The sequence below is a fragment of the Asterias rubens genome, chromosome 2 (genome assembly GCF_902459465.1).
Source record: "Asterias rubens chromosome 2, eAstRub1.3, whole genome shotgun sequence".
NCBI lineage: Eukaryota > Metazoa > Echinodermata > Asteroidea > Forcipulatida > Asteriidae > Asterias > Asterias rubens.
Window position 1 is genome coordinate 13162981 of NC_047063.1, and position 22332 is coordinate 13185312.

Genomic DNA, 22332 nt, shown 5'->3' on the forward strand with positions numbered 1-22332 from the left:
GCAAGCCTGCCCAGGACTCACAATTTTTGCCCAGCACTCTGACAAAAATATATTATGCCGCCCAGCACAGATTTCAAATATTGTCCACTTTGCATTGATCTGAGACACAGCTAATGATGAGGAGAATCAAATGTCACAGAGAAAGAACACAGTCAAAAGGCTATTCAACTTATTGCATGGCCCCATAACATGAACAGTTTGGGAACATGGCCCCACTTCAGCAATATTGGCCCCATAATTAAACATGAATAATTTTGTTGATCCCCTTGCCCTTGGTAGACTTCCAAAAAAATTGGACATATTGCCCACCACTAAAATTGGTCTAGCTACAACCCTGTTTGTGGTAACACCAATACACCATGTGTATACTTGTTGGGTAGATCGTGTCTTCATTGAGAACCTGTCTTGCTACATATTTCATCGCAATGGACTCCACGGCACTCATGGTTTAAACCTTTACATGTATGTAGTTATCTACCATAACAATTAGTATTTATTTATTCAATATAAACCACAAGGGAATTTATTTGTTCGTCTATTTAGTGCTGTTATCCTGTTTTATTTTGTATTGTTGTAACGGGCACATCCGTCACAAGCCTCTGCTTTTAGGATGATGCCTCCATGTAAAAGTGGAAGTAAATGTCTGATTGATTGATTGATTGATTGATGTTCAATAAGGAGACTTCTCTACTGCAGCGGAGTAGATTTCCGGAATTCCCGAGACTTTTCTGTATTGTTGTGGTCTACTACATAAATATCCTTGAGGATGCTTACCTGGAAAACCAGGAAGTTCCTTGCTTTGATGAGGATGCCGATGCGTTCTAACTTCTCTGTATAGTCAGCGGCAGACACCACCTTGTTATTGATACGGTGTTCTGATGCAGCTCCCATAATACTACAAAAATATAAACAAGTCTTCTGCTTTCAAATGGAACGGCTACCCTTGGTTTTTGGAACAGTTCTATTGTTTTAACGACACTGGACACTATTGGTAATTGTCAAAGACCAGTTTAAAAAACCTGTTTTGAAGTTGCGAGATACATGTAACTATGAAATCAAAAACATCCTTGTCACACAAAGTTGTGTGCTTTCAGATGCTTGATTTTGAGACTTCAAAATCTAATTCCGATGTCTCGAAATCAAATTCGTGGAAAATTACTTCTTTCTCAAAAACTACGTCACTTCAGAGGGAGACGTTTCTCACAATGTTGCATACTGTCAACCTCTCCCCATTACTCGTTACCAAGTAAGGTTTTATGCTAATAATTATTTTGAGTAATTACAATAGTGTCCACTGCCTGTAATCGTTATAAATGTAGTATACAAATGAAGCTCTACATTTTGTACAATTTGCCAGTGAGTTTACAAACCATTTAACTGCAATAAGTTGTGTAGGGTACATGTAGTTCTAATGCTGTAATGGGCACCATGAATGCATTTGAAGTATGGCATGTATGGTTAGATTAGCAAAGTACATGTATGTCTAACAGACCTGGAACTTCACGGAGGCCATGGCCTCCTTTGTGCTTGGTCTTGGTGCCCTGTCAAAAGTTTCCCAATATGCAGGGGAAAAAGTTCAGCATAATGCTTTTGTGGTTTCCCTGAGAACAAGGACTTGGACACGACAAGGACAAACAAAATCACCAAAACAAAGAAACTAAAGTAAAAGACAATGACACAGGCCACACTAATCAATTATCAACACAACAGTCTTTGTTCAATTAGTGTATACATGTACAATAATGTATCTACAAAAAAAATTATACATGAGGTGCTGTTTCAGTTTCTTTGAGAATGAATTAAGTGAACAAGACTTTTTAATAGCACTAATAAATTTGTTTAAAACAAAATTGCCTCACATTCTTGTGAAGTTTGTCTCTGTTCCATCTTCCTCAGCATACACCGCAGTTACAGTTGCACGATTGGACGCTGGTTTGCCAATGGGGGCGCCATGAATGAGGTCAGACAATCGTTTCACACGCAGGTTAGACGTCTTCTCACCGAGCACAAAACTGATGGCGTCCATCAAGTTGGATTTACCTGAGAATGAAATAGGATGATAATTTTCACTTAAAGGCACTGGACACTATTTGTAATTACTTGAAATAATTATACGCATTAAACCTTTCTTGATTACTAGTGATTGTGAAAGGTTGATAGTAAAAAACATTGCGAGAAACGGCTCCTTCTGAAGTAATGTAGTTTTCGAGAAGGAAGTAATTTTCCACGAATTTGATTTTGAGACCTAAGATTTAGAATTTGAGGTTGAAGCACGCAGCGTTCCTGGTTTGATTTCTTCGGCACATGCACACACTCAAACACGCGCAGGCTCATAGACGAATGTTTTCTTCTATCATCATCATTAGACCGTGTAAGTTTGATGTGAATCTGTGCTCTTCACGATTTTGTTTTCTTACAAATTCTGTAACATTCCTTTAAACAAACTAGTTTATTCTGGTATATATCAAAACAGAAAAACCCTATAAAGTGACAGGTTTCGTGATTGTCCCTGTTCAATGTGTAATGAAAGGTTCTTGTGATTTATTGCTCTCCTCCTTTTCTTTGGTTTTGTCAGGATTTTTGGCAGACCGGAGTTAGGTGACTACACAGACCGCGCTCTGATTGAACTACCATGTCTACACATTGGTGTCAGTCTCACCAGGGACCATAACAAGATAACCACTCCAAGTGATCTCATTCAACATCTTTTTGACAACGAAGACATCCAGAGTAATAATTAGTAAAATAATAGCCATTCAGAAAGCACTCTCCACTTGGTGTGTTTGTGACGCTAGGTGGCAGCAAACATTCAGGCAGTCTGTTTCAAGAGCGTTTGGAGGAAGATGTAAAAGATAAATCTGAGAACTGTGCTACGGCGTATAACAGCAGCCACAGCCAAGAACACTGGGGCAAACCCCTTTTCTTTTCGAAAAGTGCACTGGGTTCTTTTACATGGGTTACACAACACATGGGATCAACGGCTTTACGTCCCATCCAAAGGACCAAGCAATGGTTAAGTGTCTTGCTTAAGGACACAAGTGTCACGGCTGGGGATTCGAACCCACACTCTGCTGATCAGAAACACAAGAGTTTTTTTTTGCAGGGCGATCGGTGGGCAATCTAGTTTATTGCTCCATGGTTTTATTGGTCATAAATGCGCGGTTGTTTGGTTTTTTTTGCAGGTTGATTTCAAGGAAGACTTGGGTTCTAGAATGCAATCATGTGTTTAACAAAGGCGCGGTTGTTTTTGCTGCTCTTAAAAAAGTTTTTTAAATGAAAATCTTGTTCACAAAACAGACGCAGCCACCGACCATTCCATACACATAATTGAAAAGAATACCGTAAAACTCATAGGCTTCTTCATGGATGTTGCAACTACTTTGATGTCTACTTTATGTTGGGGGTTTACTTTTTCTGCACGAAAGTGAAACGATTTTGGGAACTTCGGTAGATGTATTGTTTATGAATACTTATTAAAACTACAATAATAGGCAAAGTTTATACATGATAAAATAACTTGAGCGATCGCACGTAACCTTCCTTACCGTAGATTTGAAGGCAATACATAAAAAGTTAATGATATTTTAACAGTCGGCTTTAAAGTGTTTTTGTTTGATTAGTAAAACACTAATTTCTTTTTATAACAAAGTTTTTCTTACTAGGAATACTTTGATGTCGAGTGCTTACAATAAACCGTGGACTAAAAAAACTCTCTAAATAAAGATCATACTAAATTTTCGAACACAATAACAAGTTGACGTTGCAATTCATGTTGAGATTTGAAATAGCGACGATCGGAAATCGAGCAGTTGGTATACAACAGTATACTATTAGTTTAGAAAAAAATATAAAAAAATTGACGGACCAGTCAAAAACCTGGCGGACCAGTGAAAAATCAAGCCAACTGGTCCTGCTGGCCAGTTGAAAAAAAAAGTTAAGGGCAACCCCTGGTCAATAAGTTGCCATCTACATGTAAGCCCTGTGGACTAAGAAATATCACGTCCCCTTACAAAATATACTACGATATGTGTTAGCTGCTAGCTAGGCATAATTCAAGTTTACTTTTATTGTAATATTAGACTATTAGTGTGTAGTTAGCCAAACTAATTGTTAAGTTTTGTGCAACATTTCAGCAATTTACAAATTTAAAATGAGTATTTAACTTTACACAGTTACATGTTTGCATATATTCATTAACAATTATATTATAATAATGATTTTGCAGATTTGAGGTGTGTGTTTGCATTATTCCTTTTAAAATAATGTTCTTTTAGAGACTTTTTAGATCAATTGTTATTAATAATAATAATAACCGTATTTATAATGCGCCTTTTGCCAAAGGATACAAAGCGCCATGTATTATTATATTACTGCAAGGAGTGGAACGAAGTTTGAGATATAAGACCATGTAATCCTTAGCACCATGTAATGGTTTAAAAGGTGCTGTGGCGCAATATGCTGACAATCCAGCATGGAACACGTGGGCGAACCCCTTCTCTTTACGATAAGTGCACTGGGTTCTTGCCTTTACAAACTACAGAATCCGAAGCTCGATCTTCATTGTCAATCCTCATTGCTGCCTAGTTTGTTTGCATTCAGTGCAGGTTAGCCTGTACCATGTTTTTCAGGGTTGCACAGGCAGGCATGTGAGTTACTACCCATGAAAAAAGAGGAAAAGAGAATATTCCTATCATTTTGTACACAGAAAGTGAAGAAAATAAGAGAAAAAAAAAAGAAAAAAAGAAGAAGAGGAAATCAGCTGAAAAAAGGAAGTCTCACATGCCTGACAGGGGTGCGTTTTGGCGGTCATAACCAATAACTTTTCCGGTCATTTTTCTGTAACTTTTCTTGGCCATTGGTTAAACACTAATCAGTCACCAAAACAGTTTTTGATTACAGCCGCTAAAACGCAACCCAAGGTCTTGCGTAGGAATTGTAAGGAGCTTAACATTTATTTACGATAGGTGAGCTGTGCTCTAATGAAATTGCCCTATATAAAACCCAGTGTATGTATGTAATAGGTTCAGGTGTTTACTAATATCCACGCTTTATTCATATTGTTGTTCTTTGATATTTGAGGCAATTGTTACCAACGCACTACTTTTTAATTATATAGAAGTTAATGTAGTATTGCAGGGCTATGGTTGTTAAGTGATAATTTGATAATTGTGTGACAGGTGGGAATTGTCCCCAATCCAGAGTTAAGACGTGTCGTCAGTTGTCATTAAGTATTACATGTAGCTCGGCTAGTATAATTAGGCTGTGTGTTTACAATGTAGTTTTGCATTTATGTTTAGTTTTTTTGCACAATTTAAAACATACATGTAGGTGAGCTATGGTGGTTTAATTATAAGATGGGCTAGAGGCAATATATTTTTTGTTTTACTTCAAAACTATGTATCTTTGTGAAGATTTACATTTTAAACTTTTTATCGCGACTAATTTTGAAGATTTGTGGTAGGATGGCAATTTGGTGATAAAAATCTGTTCAACGATGTCAAGAAATAATGTCAGGATTGGTGTTAGGATGAAACTTTTGTTAATCCAACAGGTTTATCAAACTGTTTTGTTAATTGTTTTACAATGTACATGATGTTCCCATCAAGATCTTTGGCAAAAGCTCCCAAAAAGATATATAATAATAATAATAATAATAATAATAATAATAATAATAATAATAATAATAATAATAATAATAATAATAATAAAAATAATAATAATAATAATAATATTTGAAATTTATATTGCGCCCCTTACATACAAAATGATCAAAGGCGCAGAACACATGTTAAAAAGTACAGAGTGAAAGACAAATAAAAAAGACTGGTCACCAGGCCAGTGCCCAAACAGAAGCAAGTATGGGGTGGGGATACATCTGTACCGCCAACCGAGAACAAATAGTTACTTTTTACATAGGCCTATCCCTGCTGGCATCGGTAATGTTTTGACCTTTTCAGGAGACGCCTCTAACCCTATCTATGCTAAAATTCTAAACCCCAAGTTTGAAACTGCCAACCTCTCTCTCATTTGTTGTGACAAACAATTAACTTCACCCAATTTTAATTGAAATGATGGGTACCAGATTAAAGAGCACAAAGAGAATGTACATAACTGTTCTAGGTGAAAAACTCATGGATTTACAGTTATTCTAAAATCAGTTGGCTTCCAAAACATGAAGAAAAATATGTAGAGATCACAGACCTGTACTGCCCAAGCGTTGTCACATACCTAACCTACCTTGGTGTTTTAGGCCTATAATATTATTAAATGACATCAAGTCAATAAATTGTGATTCATAATGAAGTGATCTACCCTAAACCAACCGCAAAGCGCGAGCTAATTACAGAGCGCGAGCAAATTACTAAGCGCGAGCGTGTGCGCGGTTGGTTTGGAATTAAGAATATTGTGAAATAGAAGATAATTAATAACAAGGATTGGAATAAAGTAAAGGAATGTACGAAGTTAGTTTGAGCTACGTAGACTGGAGAACAGGAGAGTTCGAGCAGAGAACTCTTAATAAAATCGTTTATCGTGACATCAACTTACTTTCGAGTTCAACTTGTGTCATTTGTTTGTTCTGTGGTGAACTTTAATTATTCAACGTCAACTTCAAGCCCTCCCAATTAACTTACTACTACTACTCACATACATGTACGTGAGGATGAAGGACCCAAACCCAACCAAGAATATTACAATTAATAAAAATAATCTTTCAGTAACTAAATAATCAAAAATTTTCTTGAAAGAGGATCCGTTAACCATGGGCATGTTAAGCTACCTAAAAATTAAAAACCATTCAAGATAAAGACAGTGGACACTATCGGTAATTGTCACAGACTAGCCTTCACAGTTGGTGTATCTCAACATATGCATAAAATAACAAACCTCTGAAAAGTTGAGCTCAATCGGTCATCGAACTTGCGAGATAATAATGAAAGAAAAAAACACCCTTGTCACACGAAGCTGTGTGCGTCTAGATGGTTGATTTCGAGACCTCAAGTTCTAAATGGGTCATTCCATGTCAGACCAACACACTTTTTTACCTCATGTCTTCCGATTTTGATAAAAATTGCTGTGCTTGTAGGTCCTAATGAGCCATGAATGCACACCAATTTTTAGCCCGATCCGACTTACCATGTGGTCAGGGCAGAAACCACTAAAATCTGACATTTTTAGGGTAAAATACCACCTTTTGGGTAAAAATATATCATTACATGTCAATTTTTATCACATATATGCAAATTTGGTATCAAAATGATGAGAATTGCATGCTCAAATCAGTTCTTTTGTTAAAAATAAATTTTGAGAAATGTAGGTTACTGTAATCTTTCATATGTTATCGTGACCTTTGACCCAGTTTTTGAAATAATGTATCATTCCAAAAATCAACGAAATAAAAATCACTTGATAGAGCATGTCTTTTTCTATCAGAATCCAGTAAAAAAAGTACCGGCCAAGATAAGCCTTTAAAAGGGGGCTATTTTACGCTGAACACAATGACGCTATTCATTCACACTGCACGAAACTGGATCGTTTTGGCGAAGGGCTTGCCAAACAATTATTGTCTCAGCATTCTCAGATTTTACCGCTACGTCTAGGGCCTAGGCCTTACTACAAATACGAGAGGAAAATAACTTCCCATCATCATAGCATTAGTAAGAAGTCAGACTATTGAATGAAGGACTGGTAAGAACGTCCGGTAAAAAGTCTATGCACCCGTACTGATATATATAAATCGACATCATTCATTAAATTCAATTTCAATACAATGAACTAGATCATTTTTAAATTAAACTTAATAATTAAAATTTATAAACTCAGAATAAATTGAAATAAACAAAAATAATAATAGAACAATAATGAGTTTAAATTTAATTATTGAAAGTGACAATCAACCAAACAGCAGGGCTAAACACATTTGATTTAAGCAACCATTGCAAGAAAATTAACAGGCAACACGACACAATTAGAATCATCATAAAACAGAACAACAAAAACATAGCATAACTGGTTAAGGGCATAATCATACATTACCTGCTCCATTTGGTCCAATGATTGCAGTGAACGGCTTGAACGGCCCGATGGTTTGCTTGCCCCGATAGGACTTAAAATTCTCCAAAAGAAGCAACTTGAGGTACCCCATGATTGCCCTTCAAGTACACTGGCTAGTCGACTATCTCCAGATAAAACTATCCTGCAATTGGTAGCGATTTAACTATTTTCTGGATCAATTTTGTGGCATTTTGATCAACCCATCGATTCGCGCGAAACAGTGCGGTAGATGATAGCGCATGCGCAGTAACCCCCACTGTACGCTGTTCTCGTTGACTTTTACCTTATGTAGTTCATGTTAACTGTGTTTCCCATACCTACCATTGGTAATGAATTATCACGAAATGCTTGTTTGTAATTATACTATCTTACTCTGAAACGTAAACTGATTCACTTCACCTTTATCACTCACTGTGTCAACGTCGTCTTTTTCGTTCGTCTTACACCTTTTCGTTTCTTCGATTCTTTCTCAGTCTGTCCTCACTACAGGAGTCTGTTTTCGCTATTTGTCTCTGTGTGTACATGTTATTGTTCTCAATGTTAAATGTATCTTCATTTCTTCCTTCTTTATCTTAATTCTTCCTTGACTTCAGTGGCCCTTGGAGGTGATGCGTTACTGAGGACACAAACTGAGACTGATGGGCACATAATTTTGTGTCCAGTTGATGTCTTGAATAAAGTTTTCAATCTGAAATGCTCCCTCCAGTGTAGGGTCATTTTAGTCATTTCAATTTCCCCCATCCTTTTTGTTTGAGCTCACTTGCTCATGGGCCACCAATGATGATTCTAAGGCGAATAATATCATTTATTGGTGTGATTACAGATATATGATCTGAGGTGGCCTTTGAAAAGACGGGATGTAGGGCCCAAGACTCGGAAATAATGTTCCTCAAGTTAAACTCGGCCCCAGTACTAACTGGGCACTGTCTCACAAAAGAAATTGACTTGAATAGTTGAGCAGTTGTAGTGAACGACTGTTCCAGGGAGTTTACTGGGTTTACTGCTGCGCACTTTGGTACTACTGAGTTTTAAGTACACTGCCTCAACCTAGTGTGTGTAGGCCTACTGTGAATGTTTGTTCGTCCATCATCTAGCTGTTGTTATCAGTGCAACAGTATTTCACAGAACTTGTGTATGATTGTAATGAATTGGCTCTCTTATCATTTTGATTTTATACAAGTTGGCTATACCAGTCAAATTAGTAGCCAAGTAACAAGTTTGAACAGTAGCGCCCCCACCCTTTCCCCCTTTGCCTTGACTCCTGATCCTCCTATGGACCGTTCCGGCTTTCCACTAAGCTCCGCCCACCGTGCACGTGAGCAAGACACGTGTATGAACACTCCCAATGACATTCTGCACGATTCTGCTGCACGATTCTGCCGCGCGTGCCAAACATACGCGCACGCATGACCGAGTTTGTCCGACCACAATCATTGCTGTGATTGGTCAAATGGGTGAACGCGCACAGTTTGATTGATAGGCCGGATCGGTCCATTCCATCCAGCTGGTGGAGAGTGCTCTGCTGAGCCCCATGAAAGGCCTGGTCCCAATCTTTGCCCCCAAAATGAGATCGAGGCCTCATCGTTTACCAACTTGATTTTTAACTCTATTGAACGACGACACAGGAAAATTGTCCGGCAATTTTGCACAGCAAATATTTAGGATGTACTTGTGTTGTGCAGACTGAATGTCAGTATTCAGCAGTCCTTATTTTACACACAGAGATGCTTGACATTTGATTGGTGAAAGGCGCACAATGTTTCATCCTTGCATTTAATTGCTGCAATGCTCCACGATAAATATTGGACAGGTTCCTGCCAATGTGGTAAATTATTGGATCTTAATTCACAGCACCATTCCCAAACTAACCGATCCCTCGCTTCACTAGTCTTAATCAAAAGGACACTTCACAAAACAAGCAATCTACTCAATTATATTTTGCATAATATCTTTTTATTAGAAAATAAACAACTTTTGTCATACCAGTCATGTCACTAATGGGAGAACAATTCAATCAAAGGAACCTTAAAGAAATGGTTTTGCTAGCAAAAAATTTGCTGTCCGTGTAAGCACTCTATGTAATACACCATAAACATAAACTGACAAACCTGTAGAAGTTTGAAATCGATCGGCCATCTGGTTCACGAGAGAATAGTTTAAACCAGACTACAAATTTTGCATTGCATCGATGCAAAAATTCAAATGAATAAAACGCTCACTGAGCAATAAACTCCAAATGCGAAATAAGATTATTTCTTTCTCATCAAATATGAAATTTTAGACAGAAATATTTCAAGGGATGTCTTCTACTATCATCATCATTAGACCGTGTAAGTTTTATGTAAATTTGTGATCTTCACGATTTCTGTTTCTTACCAATTCTGTAACGTTCCTTTAATGGAAACCTCTGTCTTCTCAATTACGTAACAGGCATGATATTTGGTCCTTGGAAAAAGTAGGAATATTTTACCAATTACAAGTGCCGACCTTTTTGTGCACATGGTGTAGGCTTTATTAGCATTTCAAGCTATTGAATCACAATGTATTCATATGATTGTTTCCAAGAGCAAAAATAATCAGACTAAAGTAGGAAGAATTCCACGCCTGATATTATACATGTTCTGCTCATCCTGTGAATCAGCGAGTATAAATGGCAAGATGGAAGGTGCAATCTTTACAAAATGTGATGTGAAAACAAATTAGCTGTTCCACTCTGCATAAGAACCAAAATGACCCAGACTATGTACAACCATTAGGGCATCGCATTAGTTACCACCTCAACAGGGCAAAATGTTATGGTTCTGCGGAAGCAGGGAACTCTGCCCTTACGTCAAGCGTAACTCGCGGCTTAGCAGGGAGTTATGGTTTGTGCTTGTGCGTACTCCACATTTACAGGGAATAAATAAGCAGAGCCATGAAATTGGGCCCAGAATTATTATACAAGCCTTCCCCTTTTAGCCTTGGACATGTTGCATGCAAAGATCTCACTCGATCACTCAGTAGAGACAACATGGGTTTATATACGTAATGATCAAATGGTCCTTAAAGCCATTGGACACTTTCGGTACAGGAAAAAAAGAAAAAAAGTTCACAGATTTACAAATAATTTACAGGGTTTACAGAAGGTATTGGTGAAAGACTTCTCTCGAAATATTATTCCATGAAATGCTTTACTTTTTGAAAAAACATTAAAACAATATCAATTCTCGATAGCGAGAATTACGGATTTATTTTAAACACATGTCATGACACGGCGAAACGTGTGGAAACAAGAGTGGGTTTTCCCGTTATTTTCTCCCGACTCCGAAGACCGATTGAGCCTAATATTTTCACAGGTTTGTTATTTGTTGATACACGAAGTGTGGGACAATACTGTTTACCAAAAGTGTCCAATGGCTTTAAGAAAATGCATACAAATTTGAAGAAAAAAAAACCAGTCCAAATAAAAAAATCAATGAATGTCAATGTTTTACTTAGAAAACCAATGTTTTATTTTGCATAACAAATACTTAGATGACCACCCTTGATCAATAAATCCCATTTACCAGGAGCTCAAAATACATGCAAAAGCAGTTTTATTGAGGACCTTATACAGTTCGGAGCAGACATATTTCCTTTCCACTGGTTGTTGCCATGGATTTAGATGACATTACCTAAGCATCAGCGAAGCTCTCAGTCATTGAGAATTGTACCCATCAAAGCTGCAAAGCCTCGAGTAGACTAGGGCTCAATTTCATAAAGCCTGTAAGCAAAGAAACTTGCTAAGCACCAAACAGTATTGCTTTATAACAGAAACAGGTTACCAGTCAACATTAAATAAGTGGACATTGCTTGTGACTGATGCCCCACTCAATTTTTGTTAAACAAAGAAATTTGTCAAGCAGCATTTTCTGCTTAACAGCTTTATGAAATTGGCCCCACTTTCGAAGTAAGTTTATACAGGAAGATAACACGCTCATGTACAACGGTTTTTTCAAAATTTGCTATGACCTCCAAATGGTCTAGTAATCGTCCTCATCATGTATATTGCCAGCATATTCACATATATCATCATAGTCAAGTCTCTTAATCTGGTCCCGATCTCTCAGGAGTTGGACGTCAGCTTTGGCTCTCGTTTTGTCTCGCTTTACTAATGAACCCAACTGCAGTGTGAAAAAAACACAAAACACACAACAGATCAAAAGAGGCTACAGAAGATTGATAAAATTATCGTACAAGCTAGTCAAAAGTTATGGATGCTGACCCTACATGTATGGGTAGCCAAATGGCTAGCATCGATGGTTTGCCCCTGTAGCTTGCCCAAATGGCTAGCCCTGATAACTTGCCTTAATGGCCAGCCCCAAAGTCTTTCCCGAATAGCTTGCCCTGATAGCTAGCTGCATATGGTTTGCCCCAAAGGCTTCCCCCAAAGGTATGCCCCAATGGTATGCCCCAAAGGCTTGCCCCAAAGGTATGCCCCAATGGCTTGTCAAGATAGCTTGCCCCAATGGCCTGCCCCTAAGGCTTGCCACAATAGCTTGCCCTGGGCTAGCCCCAAAGGCATGCCCCAAGGATTGCCCCAATATTTTCCCCTGATGGCTAGATAGCCTTAAAGGCCTTCCCAAATGGCTAGCTCCAAAAATTGCTAAACCAAATGGCTTGGGCCCCAATAAATTGCCCAAATGGCTTACCCAAGAATGATTAGCCCAAATGGATAGCCTCAGTGGCAAGCCCAAATGTCTTGCCCTGATGTCTAGCCCTGATGTCTAATGGCTTGCCCCCAATGGCCTGCCCCAATGGCTTGCCCAATGTGTCTAGCCAAGGGTTGAAAAAGGGTTGCTTGAGGCCCGGTCACACAGGCCCCTATAATGAGAATGAAAACGGGAACGATAAAAATGCATACCCTCGATAGGTTGAATGAGAATGGGTGTATTCTGCGTGGAGCAGTTCATCCAATCGAGGGCGTGCATTTTTACTGTTCTCGTTTTCATTCTCTCATCGCGGCCTGTGTGACCGGGCATTGAGCCTTGTATTTGGCAAGAAGTTGCATAGTACCTGTCCTTTGAGTCCACCAGCTACGATCATAACACACGCCATCTCTGTCTTGGGTATTAATGTCTCCACCATGCTCTGATCAATACCTATTAGGAAAAAACACAAATAAAATGTTTTCAATGTTGCAGATTCCTGGCCTGGAGGACATTCTAAAACCTATTCTATTTTGTTTGGCCTTACCGGTACTGTGTTAATTTTTTTTTCTCTGACCAATATAAACAGCAAGGAAAATTTAATGTGTGGTGAAGAGGTTTTCAACTAGTGGTTTAATCCCAACGAGGCGGAGTTGAGGTAAATTATAAAAAACCAGGCCTCGGCGGGTTTAAACCACTAGTTGAAAACCGATTCAACACACTTTGATTCCCATTCATAAATACCTTTTCGGTCAAAAACATCAACACTTTTGATCAAAAAGTAAAATAAATGCAAAAACTATAGTTGTTTAATGATTTCTTTCAACACAACAGCCCTCCAGCTATGAAATGGTAAGGCCCTCCTGCTGCCCTCGGGTAAACAACTCCTTATAAGGGAATGCTGTGCTTGCACGCGAATCGCGTGATGTGGCACAACTGTCCCAGCCATTGCTCTCGACCAATAGGAATGAAGAAACTGTCTTATAAGCACAGGTGCAAGCTTGCGTGTCACGCCCATGCTTCAACACTTTTTACTGGTCATAAACAAAGGTTTATACACACCCACGTGACGCGCTCTCCACCAATAGGAATAGCCAAAATTTTGTAAAGAAATGCTGATGCATACATGTAACTCAGTAGTCTTAACAAATTTAATAATTGTAAATGTACTTGTATCCACTGGTGATTGGTTCAGATAAATCTGCATGTTGTTTCTTTTTTTGGAGTGAGGGGGGGGGGGTGGCAACAAAGTGGCTTGTTTGCCACTTGGAACTGTCCCTCTGCTCCATGCTTCATGTACTGGGTGCCAACAGAAACTTTCATTAACGGCTAGGCTAATGTGGGATAACTGAATTACCATCGAGTAATTTCCCATCATCCGTTCGGCAGGTGCACGTGTCTCTGGTCGCCACATCTACGATGTTGACTTTTGTATTGTAGTACCTCCCCTTCTTGTACTGTTTGTCAATGAATCTCACTCTTAGGTCAGGCCTCAGCCAGTGTCTCTGCTCCGTGTGGTCCGAGTGGCCGTTGTGGGATTCTCCGTGAGGACTGACCCTACATGGAAAAAACACAAATATCAGAACGTGCTATCCATCTTTCACAACTTGAAATTAACCACAGTAAGTCCACTTGACTTGATTACAGAATTCGTACATCAAGGCTTGAAATAAGACTGCTTGTCCACATGCCGACCATGATTTTGTCAAGATCCATTGTAACAAAAGAAAGCACGTATTGTTCACCCAATGTGTTTCCTCAACAAAAAAAGCAATTTAAAAATAAACTGACCTAAATTTAAACTGCGCAGACATAGGTCGGACACGTTGCCTTGAATTGGTCGAGTTGGTCCATGAAAAGCATTTTAAAACCGTTTTTTTTTTATGAAATCTGCCATTTTATGGAGTCAAAAACTTGACTCCACAAAATGGTGTGTCATGTTAGTTCAAGACAGATAAGGAAAACCATACAATTTCAAGGCATTTGCGTGTGGATTTGTGTGTCTACTTTCAAAACATCTCTCTAACCATGCATTTTATAACAAACAGTTTCAAACGCTTTTCATAGACCAACTCGCCCGATCCAAGGCAACGTGTCCCTTTAATCTAAAAAAGGTAAAGTTACCCATTAGCTCGGTCAGTTCACCCCCCTAAAGTCCAATGTGACAACGGCTTAAGACTATGATATAGACTTCTTAGCCTTGGTCGTTAAACATACTTACCTGCCGTAAGTATCTTCCAATTTTCTCCTCTTTTCGCTTCTGTCATCCCTTCTATCCTCATTGGTTCTCTCATCATGTCTATCTTTGTATTTGTCATGCTTCTTTTCTCTTGTTTCACCATGTCTATCACTATCCGTGTCTCTCTTACTGCCCCTGTGTGTATGACTATGTTTGTCTCTGTGGTTACCACTGTCCCTGTCATGATCATCAGTTCTGTGTTTATCATCACTGTGAGTTCTTTTCTCTTTATCTCCGTGGTGTGAGGTGGATTTTGCACTGTGGTCTTGGTCCCTGTCTCGTTGGGTTGCTGTCTTTTCTTTGGATGCCTCGTGCGCCTTGCTGAATCGACCTTAAATCAAAACATACACAAATGCTTAATAGACCGTTTCACTGTCGATAAACAAACTGCTGATAAGCTGGTTGGCATGGATGGCCGTATGTTAGAAAAACTTTCAATCATGCTAACAGATGTTCTGGCAAAATTCTACATTTTCTGCAACTTTTCAAAAAAATCTCCCATAATTGGTTGCTTTGTTTCCAACAACACCAAATCAACACTCTTTTTGAATAGTTGTGTGAAATTCTTACAAACTTTGTTTTAATTTTTCACCATTAGGGCTTTTGATAGCTTTCCAACCTTGGTTGGCAAAAACTTGGGCCTTTGAAATTGCAATAGAAAGGTCTATATCGGCAGAATTATTTTATAAAAAAGAACATCTGAAGTGATCAGTGCACACTTGATTTTATTGCTGAATCTCAGATTTATCTAAACCCAAATTTGAGAACCACCTCAGACTTAAACTAATGAGATTAATATAAGAAATGAGTGTATGAATCATTCCACTGTGACTAGCAATGGTCACTCAAAAGCTTTCTCATCATTGGTGGTGCATGTGCTGAAATGTTGTTAGTTCAACAACTAACTGAAGCCCCATTAGTGTTTTTTGATAGAGACCTTTTTGAATCCTTAAAAATAATCTACTCGAGACCCAAATGTTTTTGCTCTGATATGATAAGTGTGCCCCTTGGGGAGTCAATGTCACTGTGCAATATACATCGACGTGTGCATTTGGGGCAGGTTTACATGTATGCCTATTGACTTTCAAAATGGTGAGCATGGCACAGTCACTGCATGTAATGTGCGTGCAAGGGGTAAAAAAACATGGTTTTTGTGGTAACAAGTTTTTAAAATGAAAACAAAATTGTTTTGTTGCACTCTAAATATTCTGTCCCAATGAAACCGCTCCCAAACTCAGGAATGGTTTGGTTGGAACAGCCATGTCGTCGCTCAACCAAACTTTTGAAAATACTTCATCAAAGACAAACAACTTTCTGGTCGAGGTCACCACAGCGTGCCCCTGAACTACATGTGGAAACTAAAATGGCAAACTATTGATGAACCTACTAGTGCCGTACATAATCAAAGTTACTCAGTACTCACTAAGGTCTCTGGAGAATTTCCTGTACTCATCTTTGTCTACGATCTTGACACTAGACTGACTGAGTGTGGCTGATTGACCACTCAGTGCGAGCTTGATGACTAGACGTGCGTTATCCTCATCCACACCTTCAATCTGCAAATGGATATTTTTAATTTCAGCCTATTGTGTTTACACATTTTTTAACAGCCCTTTAAATTGTGAGAATATTTCAGTTAAAATCAAGAAGTCTGGTAAATTGTTTCTTCTCACCTTAGGTACAAATCAATACAAATCCGTTAAATATTGTATGTATACACCCCAAAAATCGTAAAAGCTGCTTAACAAGTATGAGAGCGCAAGGGAATACTTATCTTATTTTTAAAGGTTCTTTGTGGTAAATGTGAAAATTGATGTAACCTCACCTGAGATTACCACCCCCTTTGCCCGGGAAAATCCCTGGGAACATGCACATCCCCCAGCCCCTACCCTACTGAGGGAACTTCTGAGTTAAATGCATGTGCCCAATTTCATAGAGCTGCTTAAGCACATTAAGTAGCTGAGCAGAACAAACTCATGCTTACCAGAATAAAGTGACTAGCCAAACTACACATGTACCATGTCACATGTACAATTTGTGACTGGTATCCAGCTCATTTCTGCTTAGCAATGTTATTGAAATTGGGACCCGTTTACAAATAAGAATCTCAGCACTCCTCTATTACCTTTCCATATAGGTTTTTATGAGCTCCTCCAGTGACCAAGACCCCAACGCCCTTAGCAAAACCTTGTGGTTCCTCCTCCACCCTCTTGTCCCCTGGTTTAAGTTTACGGATCTTCTTCCGGTCAAGTTCATCCCCAGGTCGTCGATCAGCTCCAAGACCTTGACCCTTGGGACGTAGAACTGCTTCAATGGGCTTCACAAATCTGGTTAACAAACAAGTAATTTTGTGTTAATATCGTTCTAGTATGAGCTTACATTTAACATAGCAGAAATACAATCTTTAGCGGAAAATGATCATTAGCAAAATTTGTGAACCACCTCAGACTTAAACTAATGAGATTAAAGTAAATAGTGAGTATAAGAATCATTCCACTGTGACTAGCAATGGTCACTCAATAGCTTTCTCATCATTGGTGGTTCATGTGCTGAAATGTTGTTAGTTCAACAAACCAATTTAAACCCTTATCCTGATAAGATGTTTGGTGTGGTAACAAGTTGAAATTTGTTCAAAGTTAGGCATTTTTATGTGTGTTCTAAACAGCTTTATGGAAGTAGGATTTGAAACTTTGCATGGTGGGAGTATAATAATAATAATATCGAAGTCTTATACAGCGCACGTATCTACCAAACAAGGTACTCAAGGCGCTGAGTATATATACAAACTTTCAGAAAGATAGGTTATTGCAGTGATGAATTCTGAGACCCAATTATTTAGCACCTTATAAGGGTTTACAAGGTGCTACGACGCAACAGTGTTGGTTCTGAAAAGAACAGGTGTAGTTGACAACTCAGCGTTTTGATCAGTATGCTCTTTCTCCTGAAGCCGTTCAGAGCATACTGATCGAAATTAGAGTTGTCAACCACCGGTGCTTTTCACAACCAACACTACTCAAAAGAAATTAAAACACGGTGCTACCACAAGCCCTACCTAAGCTTTAAAGAAATGAAAATTAAAGGCAGTAGACACTATTGGTAGTTACTCAAAATAATTATAAGCATAAAACCTAATACTGGTGCTGAGTAAAGGGGAGAGGTTGATAGTATAAAACATTGTGAGAAATGGCTCCCTCTGAAATAAGATTACCAACCAAGTTTTAATTTGTTGTATATATTGCTTGTTACTGCCTTTCAGTTGTTGTTAGCTTATCCTGAAAATCACATGGAAATTTGGTTGGTAATCCTATTGTTATTAAGGAAGAAATGTCGTGCTAAGCAAATTGTTGTGCTTACAGGCTTTATGAAATTGGGCCCTTGTGTAACACTGTCATATAAAATAAATCATGTTAATGAAGCCTTTTGTCTCCAAATCTAATGATCCCCTTAAAATGCAGGGCTTGAGGAGTTCAAAACAATCTCCACTGGGCCACATGGCTCTTAGATAAGAAACTTTACACAGAATAAGATGTATTTTTTTTTTCAAGACATTCAAGACATGGTAATTTTCAAAGCCCAGTCTTCTAAGTCTAACTTGGTGTATCTCTGTGAAAATTTGAGCTCGATTGGTCGCCGAAGTTGCGAGATAATAGTGAAAAAAAACCACCCTTGTCACACGAAGTTGTGTGCTTTCAGATGCTTGATTTCAGGACCTCAAATTCTAAATCTGAGGTCTCGAAATCAAATTAGTGGAAAATTACTTCTTTCTCGAAAACTACGTTAATTCAAAGGAAGCTGTTTCTCACAATGTTGTATACTGTCAACAGCTCCCAATTACTCGTTACCAAGTAAAGTTTTATGCTAATAATTATTTTAGTGTCCACTGCCTTTAATCAGTTTTTAGACATGTATAAACAAAAATCGTTTGAAAGATTTGGAGTGGTCAATAACGAATTGAATTGAAGGATTTTTCCAGTGCAGTCCTGACAACCTTCTTGATCCATATCAGGTACTCACTTCTTCATCTTTCCACCTATTCCCTCGCCTTGATTCCAGCCCATTCCCCTTAGCATTGCAAGACCAAACTGCTCAATAGGAACTTGGCTGTAGTCAGCATTTGTTGCCTGTTGTTCAAGGGGAAAAAGAAAGAAGTCAAAACTAACATTCCAATCTTGATTTGCAAGCTACCTGAATCTACTCAACTCTTATGCGATAGACTCTTTAAAAAGCACTTGATATTTTTTGTAATTGTCAAAGACCAGTATTCGCACGGTGTATGTCAACATAAATGCATAAAATAACAAATCTGTCATTTTTTTTTACTCACTTGGTCAAGGAAGACAAGAGAATAATGAAAGAAAAAACACCCTTGTATATTTTGATTGAGAAATTACGTCTTTCTCAAAAACTAGGTTACTTCAGGGGGAGCCATTTCTCACATTGTTTTAAACTGCAAAAAAAGTTAATGGCCTGACGTTTCCACCCTAGCAGAGTCTTTCTCGATGAGAAAATAGAATTAGCTGTTGCAAACAACTTACCAACCAAATGGACAGAGAGTATAAATGCAAAAAATAGTTAATGGCCTGACGTTTCGACCCTGGCAGAGTCTTTCTCGAAGGATAAATGACAACACAACAAACACGAACAGGTAACTAAGTGAAACATAGGCAGTGAAGTGGAAATACATGAATGTGGTTAGAAAGCATACAGAAAAAAGCAAGGGGCAAACAATGAATAGGGGGACAAAAATGTTTTAAACTATAAACAGCTCTCCAATGCTCATTACCAAGTCAGTTTTTATGCTAACAATTATTTTGAGTAATTGCCATTAGTGTCCAGTGCCTGTACAAGCTTCAAGTTCTTGGGGTTCAAGGCACTGGATGGCTCCGCCATCATAAATAACTCTTACCTCATTAGGTCTGATGGAGACATCAAGTTTACCATCCGTCTCAAATCCCTCAGGAACTTGATTCTGCATCAGGATTGGGATTGTAAGATTCAAGTCTTCCTTGCCTCGCCCCTCCCAATCATCATTATATAGAGCCGCATCTATAGAAATACATCATGAATAGGTCAAATTATAACTCAATATATTCATCAGACAGGGACATAACAACATCATTTTATCTAAATAAATTAGACAGAGACCTAGTACATCAATAAAATAGCATCCAAACAAACTTAAATTTGTTCTTCAAACGTTTTTCAGTATCTTCAAGATTATCTTGACAGTTAAAAGCACTTTAAACATGTTTGGTTATTGCCAAAGACCTGACCAGTATTCTCAATCGGTGTATCCATACATGTATGCATACAAAAACAAACCTGTGAAAGTTTGGGCTCAATTGGTCATCGAATTTGCAAGAGAATAAGGAGAAAGAAAAAAGAAATGTTGCATTACTTTTATGTGCCTTCAGACGCATAATAAAAGGCTGTTGTTTTTTTAGTAAGAAATTACCTCTTTCTCAAAAACTACGTTTCAGAGGGAGTTGTTTCTCACAAACAATGTTTTATCAACAGCTTTCTGTTGCTCGTTACCAATTAAGTTTTTAGGCTTACAGGTACAGTTATTTTGAGTGTTTACAAAGTGTCTAGTGCTTTTATCAAACGATAGCATTTTTGGTTTAAGATTTGAAAAAGAACTTGAGACTTAATTTTTAATAAAAAACATCAACAGTTTTCCACACAGGACACACAGTCTGACATTTTTCTAGGAAATAGTGTTTTTATCAGAGAAAGTGTGCACTGATGACTTACAGAAGAGACTACAATGCAGTCATTAAGACATTCAGACAGGATTATTGTTTTTTTATAACACTTTTTCCCAACCATATTTTAAGAAGTTAATCACATATTTTTAAGACACAAAATGGGTAAATAAACTTTGGGAAAAAAAGGCCTCCGAATAAATACAAATAATAATAATATCGAAGTCTTATTTAGCGCACGTATGGTAGGGCTGGTAGGGCTGAGCTGCACTGTGGGTATAGGGGAGGCTCTAATTCCTGGGGATGGGTGGTAGGGCTGAGCTGCTTTGTGGGTATAGGGGAGGCTCTAATTCCTTGGGATGGGTGGTAGGGCTGAGCTGCACTGTGGGTATAGGGGAGGCTCTAATTCCTGGGGATGGGTGGTAGGGCTGAGCTGCACTGTGGGTATAGGGGAGGCTCTAATTCCTTGTGATGGGTGGTAGGGCTGAGCTGCTCTGTGGGTATAGGGGAGGCTCTAATTCCTGGGGATGGGTGGTAGGGCTGAGCTGCACTGTGGGTATAGGGGAGGCTTTAATTCCTGTGGATGGGTGGTAGGGCTGAGCTGCACTGTGGGTATAGGGGAGGCTCTAATTCCTGGGGATGGGTGGTAGGGCTGAGCTGCACTGTGGGTATAGGGGAGGCTCTGATTCCTGGGGATGGGTGGTAGGGCTGAGCTGCACTGTGGGTATAGGGGAGGCTCTGATTCCTGGGGATGGGTGGTAGGGCTGAGCTGCACTGTGGGTATAGGGGAGGCTCTAATTCCTGGGGATGGGTGGTAGGGCTGAGCTACACTGTGGGTATAGGGGAGGCTTTAATTCCTGTGGATGGGTGGTAGGGCTGAGCTGCACTGTGGGTATAGGGGAGGCTCTGATTCCTGGGGATGGGTGGTAGGGCTGAGCTGCACTGTGGGTATAGGGGAGGCTCTAATTCATGGGGATTGGTGGTAGGGCTGAGCTGCACTGTGGGTATAGGGGAGGCTCTAATTCCTGGGGATGGGTGGTAGGGCTGAGATGCTTTGTGGGTATAGGGGAGGCTCTAATTCCTTGGGATGGGTGGTAGGGCTGAGCTGCACTGTGGGTATAGGGGAGGCTCTAATTCCTGGGGATTAGGGGTAGGGCTGAGCTGCTCTGTGGGTATAGGGGAGGCTCTAATTCCTGGGGATGGGTGGTAGGGCTGAGCTGCACTGTGGGTATAGGGGAGGCTCTAATTCCTGGGGATATGTGGTATGGCTGAGCTGCTCTGTGAGTATAGGGGAGGCTCTAATTCCTGGGGATGAGTGGTAGGGCTGAGCTGCACTGTGGGTATAGGGGAGGCTCTAATTCCTGGGGATGGGTGGTAGGGCTGAGCTGGACTGTGGGTATAGGGAGGCTCTGATTCCTGGGGATGGGTGGTAGGGCTGAGCTGCACTGTGGGTATAGGGGAGGCTCTGATTCCTGGGGATGGGTGGTAGGGCTGAGCTGCACTGTGGGTATGGGGAGGCTCTAATTCCTGGGGATGGGTGGTAGGGCTGAGCTGCACTGTGGGTATAGGGGAGGCTTTAATTCCTGGGGATTAGCGGTAGGGCTGAGCTGCTCTGTGGGTATAGGGGAGGCTATAATTCCTGGGGATGGGTGGTAGGGCTGAGCTGCAC

The 22332-nt window shown here is 39.4% G+C and overlaps 2 protein-coding genes across 2 annotated transcripts in view; both read right to left on the reverse strand.

Moving 5' to 3' along the window:
• Positions 1 to 8316, reverse strand: part of LOC117307183 (structural maintenance of chromosomes protein 1A-like) — a 29969-nt gene extending 21653 nt beyond the window's left edge. Inside the window, exons 1-3 of the mRNA XM_033791858.1 lie at positions 8035 to 8316; positions 1860 to 2040; positions 775 to 895 (exon numbers count right to left, since the gene is read on the reverse strand). Of these exons, the coding sequence (XP_033647749.1) occupies positions 775 to 895; positions 1860 to 2040; positions 8035 to 8143 (411 nt within the window). The 5' untranslated portion in view covers positions 8144 to 8316. The remainder of the gene's footprint in view (positions 1 to 774; positions 896 to 1859; positions 2041 to 8034) is intronic.
• Positions 8317 to 11901: 3585 nt separating this feature from the next.
• Positions 11902 to 22332, reverse strand: part of LOC117303377 (G-patch domain and KOW motifs-containing protein-like) — a 28716-nt gene continuing 18285 nt past the window's right edge. Inside the window, exons 3-10 of the mRNA XM_033787554.1 lie at positions 19865 to 20004; positions 18973 to 19079; positions 17084 to 17285; positions 16382 to 16514; positions 14941 to 15289; positions 14077 to 14276; positions 13087 to 13172; positions 11902 to 12194 (exon numbers count right to left, since the gene is read on the reverse strand). Coding sequence (XP_033643445.1) covers positions 12054 to 12194; positions 13087 to 13172; positions 14077 to 14276; positions 14941 to 15289; positions 16382 to 16514; positions 17084 to 17285; positions 18973 to 19079; positions 19865 to 20004 — 1358 coding nt within the window. The 3' untranslated portion in view covers positions 11902 to 12053. The remainder of the gene's footprint in view (positions 12195 to 13086; positions 13173 to 14076; positions 14277 to 14940; positions 15290 to 16381; positions 16515 to 17083; positions 17286 to 18972; positions 19080 to 19864; positions 20005 to 22332) is intronic.